The following is a 13,111-nucleotide window of genomic DNA, read 5'->3' as shown; positions in this document are numbered from 1 at the left end:
TTCTGTGAATCAGTCAATTCAGTATCCAGATTCCCTGTATTTCAAGCCTCCTTACTTTCTGAATGAGCTTCCTATGTGGAACCTCATCAAATCCCGTCCCTTTTTTGCCTCCTTGGGATAAACCTATCCAGCACAATCAGCAAGTGCTTCCTAAATAACCTCCACATTTCTGTGTGCACTTCCCTATTTGTTCCCAATCTAAGTGTCCCAATTCCTGCCTATTAGCATTGTCATTCCCCCTCCCCCAATTAAATACTTCCCCATACCATCTGTCCCTTTCCTCTCCATGGGTTATTAAAGGTCGGGGAATTGTGATCTTTTTGAAACATCTAAATCCTGGAACATCCAACAGCAGTTCCTGCCCTGTGATATCCAAGTCTCCGTAATGGCCACTATATCTTGGTTCCAATTACTGAGCCTTGCTCTCATTTCGTTACACTTATTCCTGATAGATCTTGTATTAAAATAGACAGAGTTCACCGCATCACACTGACTTCACCGTTGCCACCTCAAGTGCCTAAGCTTCTTCGGAGACTCTGCATGCTGTATCTGGCTGTTCACTACCTACTCCATCATCTGATCTATAGCTAAGGTTCCTATCTCCGAGCCAAACTTATTGAAACTCTCCTGAACACCCTGCTAATGACACTGGAATCCCTCCAGTTCAGATGCAACCTGTCCTTCTTGAACAGGTTCCACCTTCCCCAGAACGTATCCCAATGATCCACATATCTGAAGTTCTCCATCCTACACCAGTCCTTTAGCCACATGTTCATTTGCACTCACTCTCTGTTCCTAGCCTCACTAGCAAATGGCACTAGTAGCAATGTTGAGAATAATAGTCTGCTTGTCCTGCGTTCTAGCTTCTAATCTAACTCACTGTATTCTCTTTTCAGTGATAAGTGATGAGTGAAGCTGTAACATTGCTTCAATATTACGGACAAAGTCAGAAATCACATGACACCAAGTTATAGTCCAACAGGTTTGTTTGGTCTGATGAAGGAGCAGTGGTTCAAAAACTTGTAATTTCAAATAAACCCGATGTCATATGACTTCTGACTTTGTCCACCCCAGTCCAACACTGGCACATCCACTTTAATATTATGGTTCAACTCACAGCTGGTGGACCATAGTGGTTCAAGAAGGCAGCTCATCACCACCTTCTCAAGGACAACTAAAGGTAGGGGCAATAAACAGGAGCCCAGCCTGCGACACTCACATCCCCCAAAGGAATTTTAAAAACAATCATTTCCAGTCCCTTGGGCAGATCTTGTTTACTTCAGTAAACTATCTCAGCTACGGTAATTAATTAGTGTTACTTTGTGTACAAAACAATGCAAGGTGAAACAATTGACACTTAAGGGATTTCATGCACATTCTTTTGATGTAGTTTTTTTTTCTCTCTACAACCTGTTCAGAGAGGTTGTCACAACTTCTGGATCATGTGGGATTTGAACCTGCATTGGCAGGACGGACATGACCACTGTACCACAACAGCTCCCAGCACCAAGATATCAGCATTTTGCGTCAACAAACCTGTTTAGAGATGTTATCCAGTCCATTCTCTGTTTTGTCTTCCGACCCACCTGAAGCCTGTCTAATCAAGTAATTTGAGAACTTATTTCCTGATCACCTTCATTCTTGTTACCTTAATGGAAATCCAGAGCACCCAATTTCATCAGCAACATGACAAACCTAATACCCTGCCCCACTCCTTTGACAGGTTATCCACCTGCAACTCAATCTAACTGGCACCTGCCCCACATGGACACACAATCACAAACCATATTCCAGACTTCACAGATCATGCAGAGCACAGCTATCACCCTCACTATTTATCCACCTCTCTGTGTTCCCCATCATACCAACTTAATTGATAACCTCACCCACCCTATGCCTTTGCCCAGCTACATAGTCCAACTCATCACTTTCTCCCATAATCTCATTTACTCAGGCACCATCATAGACTCATCATGAACACACTCAGACAAATTGCTGAAATATTCCAATGTTTTCCAATGCATTAGTGAATGAAATTTAACTGAGGATGACACAACTACCCAAATAGGCGTCACTGCCACCCTTCCAATCGTTGACCTTAATAAGGGAATAATAATTAAGGTGCACTCTCAAATTCAAACAAGACTATCAGCTGAATTCCATCCAGAAAACAAAAATCACCTTTTTTTGCGATTGAACACAGTGGAACTTGAGCATAATTCAATGATAATTACCAACGAACGAAGATGTCATAACTAAATGCGTCAAGTGACAATAAGGTGTTACATAGTCTGAGAGGTACCTGTCAGATTGGGGAGTAGGGTGAGATACATTGAAGAATAGGTGTTTTAATTCTCACTCTCACCTTCACTTAGATTGTTGGCTGTTTTAATGCCACACAACATGTTTGAAATGTTCCTGATTCGTGTGTTCAGTTCTAGACATCTTATTGAAGGAAAGATGTTAAAACACTGGAAAGGGTGTGCAGGATATTTACCAATGATCCCAGAAATAAGAGATTTTTGATATCAGTAGGTATAAGTGAAACTGGCTGTATTCAGTTTGAAGTGCACACGATTAAGACATGACCTTATTGAGATGTTCAAAATTATGAACAATTTTGACAGGGTGAAATATGGTACTTTATTACAATTAATGCATAATCAGTCACAACTTCAAGATTGTCAGCAAGAGTGTTGACAGTGAAATGAGGAGAAAACCCCTTACTCAGAGAGTTGTTACAATTCAGAATGTGCTGCCTGAGAGATTGCTGGAGGCAGAGGAGTTTCCAAAACAAAGCTGGATATATATTTGAAAGTGATGAATTAAGAGGGCTATGGAGATAGTGTGCGAGAATGGGGCGAAAGTGAGGTGTGCAGATGCTGGAGATCAGAGCTGAAAATGTGTTGCTGGAAAAGCGCAGCAGGTCAGGCAGCATCCAGGGAACAGGAGAATCGACATTTCGGGCATAAGCCCTTCTTGAGGAATGCGAGAATGGGGCTAACTGCGTAGCTCTTTCGGGAGCTGGCTCAGACATGATGGATTGAATGGCCTTCTTCTTTACTGTAAATCTTAAAGTCTATTATTTAAAACTGTTGATCAATTTAAAAAGAATCATGACAGGCAATCAGTCCCTGTGGAAACATTGTCAAATGATGCAATGTGTGGACTCAATTCAGAACGATACATTGTTTTGCAGGTAAATCATTGTTTGGCAATCTGAAAGACATGAAAGACATGCGAATAATTAATAATCCATTTGTGTATTTGCTTCAACTAATGATCTTCTTAAAAACAGACAAACTTAAATTTGCTTCAATATCTTATGAAGCATCAGTTTTTCCATGAAATTAGACGTGTTCCAGAAACCTATCCATTATAAATAACATGAAGAATTTGATTCCCTTTTCACCTTTGAAATAACATTTATATGATTAAATATCTGAGCTGACAACTCACTGGATTTTCATCAGCCAAGCCTTGCTATGGATGAGAAGATGCAGTGAAAGATAACGTTTCTCAGTCAGTCTGTTAGAGTGATCAGCATCACATTGAAACTTATTGCTCAGGTCAAGCTCGGTCAGTGAATTGTTTGACTGGAGAGCTGAGACCAACAATCCCAAACAATCATCTGTGAGACTGTTAGACTTTAACCTACAGTGATCAAATATCAGAGAGAGCAAGAACACCAACATAGATATTATTCTCAAGTGTGCAAGATTTACTAATAATTATCAAATTTCAACTGCCAGCAGAAAATTGGTTTCATTATACTGACATTTTCCAATTTCTGTATTATATTTGTTTAAAATAAATTGGAACTTGAGATTGGCGTTATACTATGCTTGTGAAGTTTGTTATTGGAAGCAATATTACTCACTCTAAACTTGTTATTAATGTCTGGGCGACATTAAGTTCATATCGCCTCCTATAAGTGCGATATATTCTCATCACCTTACTGTTCTTCAGAGGACACAGACTAACTGACAGTGCAAACTGACAGAAATAAAACTGTGAGTTCTGGTACTCATTACAAAGGCATAGTTATAATTAAAAACAGAAATCTGAATTTTCAAGATTGCGTGAAGTTGTGGAAACTTAGTGAGGACAGTCGATTGCACTGACTGGGTCTGTTGGGAACAGCCAAATGTAGAAACAGTTTTGCGGAAAGATACGGCATTTTAAATGTAAATGATTTCAGTTCAAATTAATCTATGAACTGAAAGCCCAAATATTTTGATGGAAGAACCAATCATCGCCTCAAGACTGATTGGAGGTATTATCTGAACCATATGGACTTATTGATGAAGTTAACTGATGGAATTGACAAGAAATGGGAATTTGTAGCACACAACTTCTGTCTGTCAGGTAGCCTTTGAAGAAAGTTTCTTATCACCAGTGACTTGGAAGGGTTCCAGTTCACTTAGCTTCACGGATAGCCAAGAGAGGATGAAAAGCCTATTCTAAAACTATGGTAACTATTAAACTGAAACACTGACTCATGATTAACACAAACCAGCTCTACACCATGGCCATAGATATAAAGCCCCCACCCATCTAAACATCCCCACACCACCCACACAATCTGACTTAAACACCCTTGGACCCAACAACTAGACAGGATGACTCTGTCTGCCATCAAACCCTACACCACTCTGAATCTGAGATCACCTATGTAGGGCGAGAAAGGCCACATTCCTTTCTCCTGAACAACTCACCAGTCACTGAATGACAAACACCCGCCCACAATTCTACCATGTTATCCCATCATATATCAGCAGCACCCCAAGCCCACGACCATTCCAGAGTAACCAACATCCCCACCCCAACTCCAGATCTGACATACTTCCTCTTATGTGACCCTGTATCCACCCCAGCAAGCCCTATGCTCCCGTCCACTGATGTGGCACATTGCTGCCCCACATCCTGACCTTTCCCACCCCTATTGCCCAATTGGCAGCCCAATCACTTGTTTATAAGACACCTCTTTCCCCTTGACCCCACACAATGGACACACTCTTCATCATCCATCTGCAACTCACCAGTTCATAGAATCATTATAGAACAATGTAATCCCAACAATGTGGAAGTAGGCCATTTGGCACCTCCAAAGAACATTCCACCCTGTCCCCAACCCGTACCCTATCTTTGTAATCCTGCACGTATCAAGGCAAATTAACTGACACATCCCTGGACACTATGTATGATTTAATGTGGACAATCCTCCTAAGCTGCACAGCTTTGGGCTATGGGAGGAAACAAGAGCCTGGAAGAATCCCACGCAGACACGTGGAGAATATCCAAAATTTACACAGTCAGTCGCCTGAGGGTGAGGGAATCCAACCCGCGACCCTGGTGCTGTGAGGCAGCAGTGCTGACCACTGAGCCATCGTGTTGCCCATTTGTGCTGTTGATTCATTTGTGCAATCCTTCAGATGAACTATCAATGTAGCTGCTGGAAATGCAGTGTATGTTTGGATTCCTAACATGATCATCTGCATCAATTGGTGTAACATGTGCTGGAGAGCAAGAAGCAGCCTCTGCCCAGGGCCCAAACTGGTCCATGCCAAACAAAATGTTCATCCACACGAACCCCATTTCCCTGCACTTGGCCAATATCCTTCTAATCCTTTCCTATCAATGTATTTGTCCAAATGCCCTAAAATATTGTTAATTTACCCACCTCAACCACTTCCACTGACAGGTCATTTCATATGTATGCCACCCTCTTTTTTTTTTGTAAAACGTTGTCCCTCAGGTTTCTGTTTATTCCTTCTGCTCTTACCTTAAACTCTTGCCATCTAGTTCTCAATTCCCCAACCCTGGGAAAAAGACTGCATTCATCTTATCCAAGACCCTCATGATCTTACAGAGCTGTTTAAAATCCCCCCCTCAGGCCCCTACACTCTAAAGTAAAATGTCCTCGCTTGTCCACCCTCTCTCTATAGCTCAGACTGTTGAGTATTGACAACATCCTTGTAAAATTTTTCCACATTCTTTCCAGTTCAGTAACATCCTTCCTATAGCAAGATGACAAAAACTGAACAATACTCCAAATGTGGCCACACCAACGTCCTGTACAACTGAAAAATGACTTCCTAACCTCTATACTTATTGCAGTGACTGATGAAGACCAGTACGCCGAAAGCCTTCTTCACCGTCCTGTTTCTCTCTGACTTCATTTTCAGAGAATACTCACTTGAACTCCAAATTCCGCCATTCCACTACACTCCGTAAGGCCCTACCATTCTCTATGAAACTCCTACCTTGGTTTGACTTGCTAAAATGCAACATCTCATACTTATCAGTACTAAAGTGGTTAGCACTGCTGCCCCACAGCGCCAGAGACCCGGGTTCAATTCCCGCCTCAGGCGACTGACCGTGTGGAGTTTGCACATTAGATTAGATTACTTACAGTGTGAAAACAGGCCCTTCCACCCAACAAGTCCACACCGCCCCACCGAAGCGCAATCCACCCATACCCCTACATTTATCCCTCACCTAACACTACGGGCAATTTAGCATGGCCAATTCACCTGACCTGCTCATCTTTGGACTGTGGGAGGAAACCGGAGCACCCGGAGGAAACCCACGCAGACACGGGGAGAATGTGCAAACTCCACACAGTCAGTCGCATTGTCTGCCTGGGTTTCCTCTGGATGCTTCGGTTTCCTCTGGGTGCTCCGGTTTCCTTCCACCGTCCAAAGATGTGCAGGTCAGGTGAATTGACCATGCTAAATTATCCGTAGTGTTAGGTGAAGGGGTAAATGTAGGGGAATGGGTCTGGGTGGGTTGCACTTTGGCTTGTCGGTGTGGAATTGTTGGGCCAAAGGGCCTGTTTCCACACTGTAAGTGATCTAATCTAAAATCCATTTGCCGTTTCCCAGCTGGTCAAGATCCTGCTGACAATATTCCTGACTTGCCATGATACCACATATCTTAGTGTCTTCAGAAAACTTACTAATCATGCCTTGTACATTCCCATCCAATTTTTCTGTTCCCCCTAGATGCCATATGATCTAACCTTCCAGAGATACCTACCACGTTAAACCTTATCAAAGGCCTTGCTGAAATCCATATCGACTACAAATGACACCCTGCCCACGCCAACCTTCCTGGTCACTTCAATAAGGAATCTCATAAATTTGTCAGGTATGCAATCCCACACATAAAGCTATGCTGACTACTGCGAATTAAACACTGTCTTTCCAAATGTATGTATATCTTATCCCTCAGAATCCTCCCAAGTAATGTACTTACCAGAAATATTAGGCTTACTGGTCTACAGTTCCACAGTTTTTCTTTGCAGCCCTTATTGTATAATGGAACAACATTCGCTATCTGCTAGTCTTCTGGGACTTCACCCGTAACTGGCAATGATGCAAAACTGTCAGCCAGGGCCTCTACAATTTCTTCTGTATCCTCTTACAGGGCTTTGGTATCTATCTGGTTCAGCGCCAGGAGACTTATCCACCTTCATATATTGTAATACACCCAACACCTCCACTAATGTCATCTGGACTCTCCCCAAGGTATCACCACTAGCTGCCTCAAGTTCCCAAATCTTCATGCCTTTCTCTATGGTAAACATACTGAGAAATAATCATTGATGACTTCGCCCAAATCCTGTGGTTCGACACATACATGTACACTTAGGTCCTCGAGGGGTTTTATTCTTTCTCCAGTTATTCATTTTCCTTTAACATAAAGAAACTCTTTGGATTCATGGTTTGATGCAGTCTTGGTGGGCCAAAAGGCCTGATACTATGCTGTACTGTTTTTTTGTTCTTCAGCAATGCTGTCTTGAGAGGCTAAACATTCTGCTTTTGCTCCAAATCTTAGAATAAATGTTCCAAATATGAACTCCATCAATTACATACCACAAGTCTGGCTACCATTTTTAAAAAATCAATGGCAGCAATGCAGCATGATGTTCTTATTCTGGGCCTTACAATGCAAAAGCTCTGTTATTCCTGAGTTGCATAAGGTCATATATCTCACTGCTGTAGTGTTGAGAATTTCAATTCAATTACTAATATCTGTAATTAATATACATCTACTAATGTGGACAGGAAATTACTAGAGTGCCAGATACGAAACACATCTGATCTTCTAACATTCTACAGGGGTTGAACTGCAAAGGTAATGCCTGAAGACTGACATCAATGTGGTTACAAACGAATAACTCAGTCAGGGCCAATTAAGTCAATCAGTTGTAGTTGGGTTCATTACCTTACCCTCCTGCAATGTGCTACCTGGTTTCAAGTCCCACCGGCTCCAGAGAAGTGTCAAAAATTTTCTGAATAGATTGATCAGGAAACTGAGTTAAGTAAATAAAAGCACTGAAAACATGGGGATTGATAATGGATAGAGTCATAGAGATGTACAGCATGGAAACAGACCCTTCAGTCCAACCCCACCATGCCGACCAGATATCCCAACTCAATCTGGTCCCACCTGTCAACACCAAGTCCATATCCCTCCATACCCTTCCTATTCATACACCCATACAGATGCCTTTTAAATGTTGTAATTGTATCAGCCTCCACCACTTCCTCTGGCAGCTCATTCCATACACGTACCAACACCTGTGTGAAAAAGTTGCCCCTTGGGTCTCTTTTATATCTTTCCCCTCTCATCCTAAACCTATGCTCTCTAGTTCTGGATTCCACGACCCCAGGGAAAAGACTTTGTCTATTTATCATATCCATACCCCTCATAATTTTGTAAACTTCTATAAGGTTACTCCTCAACCTCCGATGCTCCAGGGAAAATAGCCCTCTCGCTATAGCTCAATTCGTCCAACCCTGGCAACACTCTTGTAAACCTTTTCTGAACCCTTTCATGTTTCACAACATCTTTCCAATAGGAAGGAGACCAGAATTGCATGCAATATTCCAATAGTGGCCTAGCCAATGTCCTGTTCAGCCGCAAGTTGACCTCCTAACTCCTGTACTCAATACTCTGACCAATAAAAGAAAGCATACCAAACGACTTCATCACTATCCTATCTACCTGCGACTCCACTTTCAAGGAGATATGCATGTGCACTCCAAGGTCTCTTTGTTCATCAACAATAGCTAGGACCGAAGTGGGTCTCATGAATAGCGAACAATTTGGAAAAATCATGTGCAAACCAAAGAGGTGTGGACAGAAAGACTGTATCCGAATAAAACAATATTTCGTTATGCTTCCCTACCGTTCCCTGATATTATTTTTCCATCACCTTCTTTTTGTTATTTAATTTACCTGCATTCCAGGGAAGCACATACCTGAAATTATTTAGTTCATTACAATATAGTTCTTGTGGTGCTGGTGTTGTGTCCCTGCCTCTGAGGGGGAAAACAATGGGTTTTAAATCAATCTGCTCCAGAGAGTGTGCAGCAACAAATCTGGGCAGGTTGGTTCAAAAAATATCCACTGATCTCCACTTTGTATTGAGAATCTGTTATATCTCTGGCTTATCGTTTCTGATGAAACATCAAATTCCAGATGCACTAACTCTGTCGCTCCCCATTTCAAAATCCCTGTCACTAGTTTTATTGATTTGCATTTCTCTGTTAATAATACCACGTATGAATTACCTGACAGTTTTAACTTTATGCAGCCCAGTCAACAGAAATTGTACACCTTCATCCGGTAGGTCACAACAACTCAGGTCCAGTTCTTCTAACTTGTCAATGGCCATTAATGTGGATGACAGAATCACACAGTCAGTAACGTTAAGATGATACTTCGTGAATTGGATTTTATTTCTTGATGATAATGCGTCCCTGGTCAGCTCCGCATCTCCAAATTCATGAAAGCAGTACAACAAGTTTAAAAAGGTCTCTTCGGATTTTTTGCCTTCCAGATTTGGATCACATCTTTTGGAATAATTTGTGAGCCAACAAGACACACATGTGGTGACTGCAGGATCAACTTTAGTCATTTTCCAGTCAGGTTTTGTGGTTGAATTGTGTCTGGAAAGTCCAACAAGAAAACGTGACAACAGTGTCAACCTCCCATCAGTAGTTGTGTGCTCAGCATTGAGCAATTCTAATAATTTATTCCTTGTTGTAGTTCGAATTCTCTGTAGAGCTGCAAGAAAGTGCTGAATAATAAAATGATTAAATGCATAAACAGTTGTCTCATGATCTGTGCCTTGAACTTCCATCATTAATACAGTGATAACGTTGGCAAAGTTCACGTTGTGGGAACCAAGTTGGTTTCTGTTAAACACCACAAGATTTTTGCAGCATCCATAATAAGCCAGAGCTCCCAGTTTCAACAGATCTTCTGAACAGCTATCAAAAGTGTAACCACTTCTGCCTAATAGATTAACGATGTAAGTGGAGACTGCCTGTGTGCTGGTCGGATGGAACAAAGGCATCTCTTGAACTCCTTGTGCTCGAAATGACTCGTATAATGAGCAGAGGGTCAGACAAAACATGGGGTTATAGCACATTCTATACAAAGTGTCATTCGCTTTAATGTATTTAATTATATCTGACATTGTCTGTTCATTTCTGAAATAATTGTGGAAGTATTGTAGTGTTGCATCAGGCGTGAACCCCAGGATTTGTACTTTTCGATTTACATCTGTAATTCCAAAAGAATCAAATTTTCCGGTTTGGCTTGTGATGAGGATAGAGCAACCCTTCAGTAACTCTCCCTGAATGAGACAACGAACAACATCCGTGATCAGGCAATAACAGTTAGGATCGAGACACTGATGTTGGGATTCGGCATTCCTTTCAGCATCATTGAAATGGATACTTTTCTGAAATTGATCTAAATCTTCAAACACAAACAATATCTTTTCAGGTTCTTTCCACACATGTTCCAGTGCATCATCTAAATAAGGATAGATTTCCTGGACTACAGCTGTCAGATTGGTCCTCCAGTATATTAAATTTAAGCGGGGAAATTGGAATTGAAAAACAAATTTAAATGATTGGTATATTTTACCTTGCGACCAGTCTTGGATTAATTTCTGAACCATGGTACTTTTCCCAATGCCTGCCTCCCCAACTACCACAGTTGTTCCAAACCTGTCTGTTTCAGTGTCATTGGTCCCCAGTAACATGTTGAGCTGAAGGACAGGTTGTTCCTTGATATATTTAATGAATGTGCTTCCATGTTCTTGTCTTCGATCTTTCCATTCATTTTCAATCATTTCAACCGTAAATGGAGAATCGGCAATCGTTAAGTCTATGTAATTTTCATCCAATGGGCAATCACTTGCAAACTGATTTCCTGTCACGAGTGTGAATTTGAGTCTCTCCGTCAGTTTTTGTAGATGATCTTTGTGCCGAAGCTCTATCCCTTCAATATGAAGAAATAATTCATTATATCAATGAAACATAAAATTGAATTAGTCATTTGATCATAAATAACATGACTTTGCTAGATGAAGTTTAATATTTTTCATTTGCACTCATCAGGATAATATGCATGAATTAGCAATACACAGGGAAAATAAAATGTCTACTTTCTGAAAAAGAGTGTTAAGTGGGGGCAAAAGGACGCAGATAGGTTAAGGCAATTTCCATGGCAACACTTTTTCTCATAAATGTCTATTTCCAAACAATCAGTTGAATACCATTGAAATGTTTCTTTTACTTCACATTGGTATTCCTTGCCAATTTTCCTGATATGAAAAGAAAAACTTAGAATGTATTTTGCAGCAATGCAAATAATTATGTGGAAACTATTATTTGCCATTCAAATACAATGAAGGGAATTTAACCTTCTAATGAGATTAATATATATGATATTAAGAATATCACAACTAATTTGTCTTTAAGAAATAACCAAATTCCCTGATGACAAACATTGGTCCATTATCTGTGACCAACACTTCCAGGACTCCGTGTGTTGAAAAAGATACATGCTTTTTTTTTACTCCTCCCAGTGTTATTGAATGGACCTTTTTGCACATTCAACTGCCCTGTGAGCATCCTCAATGACTAAGGGGATTGAACCCATAACAAGCCTGCATAGTTGACATGCAGCCGAGGGCTAGGTTTACCCGGCCATTCCCACAGATATGGGGAGCTGCTGGCAGTAGGTTTTGTCCTTATTGACACTCTGGACACTGCCTCACAAATGTTGCTATGCTTGCATCCAGGCCTGGTCACCAGGCATAACTCGTCACCAACACCTTCATTTTGCAGATGCTTGATGACCCTGGTGAATTTCAGCCAGTATTTTGAGGCGCCGTTTCCTCACGAGAATAACTCTTGATCCCCGTAACATTATGCCGTCCCAAATCATGAGGTGGTCTCTCTAGTTTCACAAGTTCCAGCCATCTTTAGAAACAAATTAGTTAACTATTACTGCACCCCCTCTACAACAAGGACATTCTTCCTCAGATAGAGAGACAACACTGCACACAGTATTCCAAGTTTGGCCTCATGCTTGCCCTGTGTAATTGCAGCAAAAAGTCCTTGTTCCAGTGTTCGAATCCTTTATATAGATATAAAAAAACATAAACTGCTTTCCAAATTTGCTATGAAAGTGGATATCTTTATATTTATCCACATTATATTGCAGCTGCCATCAATTTGCCTCGTCACTCAGCTTATTCGAATCACACTGCAATATCTACGCATCCTCCTCACAGCTCACCCTCACGCCCAGCTTTGTGTCATCTGCTGTTTTGAGATATTAGATTTAGATTCCTCATCTAAGTCAACGAGATGGTTAGGAGTATACATGTACCCCCACTTTCTCTATTTGACGAGTCATTATTGCTCCTGAGCTTCCTTTACATTGATATAAAGTTTTATTTTATCACTTGATGTCCCTGGCAAGTTTTCTAACATATTCTTTTTACTCGCTCATATAAACTTCTTCGTGGTTGTTTGCTCGTCTTTCTATGTTTTATTTTCAAATCATCTGGATCTCCGCTGCTTTTGTATGGGTAGTCTAAACAATTGAACTTGATTTCCCTTACAACATTGTACTTCTGTTCTTTATCTGACGTTAGAAAGTGAAATTCGATCTCAAAGAAACTGAATTACAAATTGCTGCCATTGCTCACATTTATCCAAAATTAGTCATCCCATCTCAAACATTGAGTCAACAATATATTGAAAGTTTCTAGGTTGAGTATCTTTTACGTCTG

General features: G+C 40.9%; 1 protein-coding gene across 1 annotated transcript in view; it reads right to left on the bottom strand.

Annotated features, from left to right (window-relative positions):
• Positions 1-1,958: 1,958 nt before the first annotated feature.
• Positions 1,959-13,111, bottom strand: part of LOC122544088 (NACHT, LRR and PYD domains-containing protein 12-like) — a 49,035-nt gene continuing 37,882 nt past the window's right edge. Inside the window, exons 8-9 of the mRNA XM_087981518.1 lie at positions 9,585-11,307; positions 1,959-3,219 (exon numbers count right to left, since the gene is read on the bottom strand). Of these exons, the coding sequence (XP_087837644.1) occupies positions 3,171-3,219; positions 9,585-11,307 (1,772 nt within the window). The 3' untranslated portion in view covers positions 1,959-3,170. The remainder of the gene's footprint in view (positions 3,220-9,584; positions 11,308-13,111) is intronic.

The sequence above is a fragment of the Chiloscyllium plagiosum genome, unplaced genomic scaffold (genome assembly GCF_037043375.1).
Source record: "Chiloscyllium plagiosum isolate Xiang-an unplaced genomic scaffold, Cpla_swu_hap1 HiC_scaffold_40, whole genome shotgun sequence".
NCBI lineage: Eukaryota > Metazoa > Chordata > Chondrichthyes > Orectolobiformes > Hemiscylliidae > Chiloscyllium > Chiloscyllium plagiosum.
This window is presented reverse-complemented; position numbering and strand designations above follow the sequence as displayed.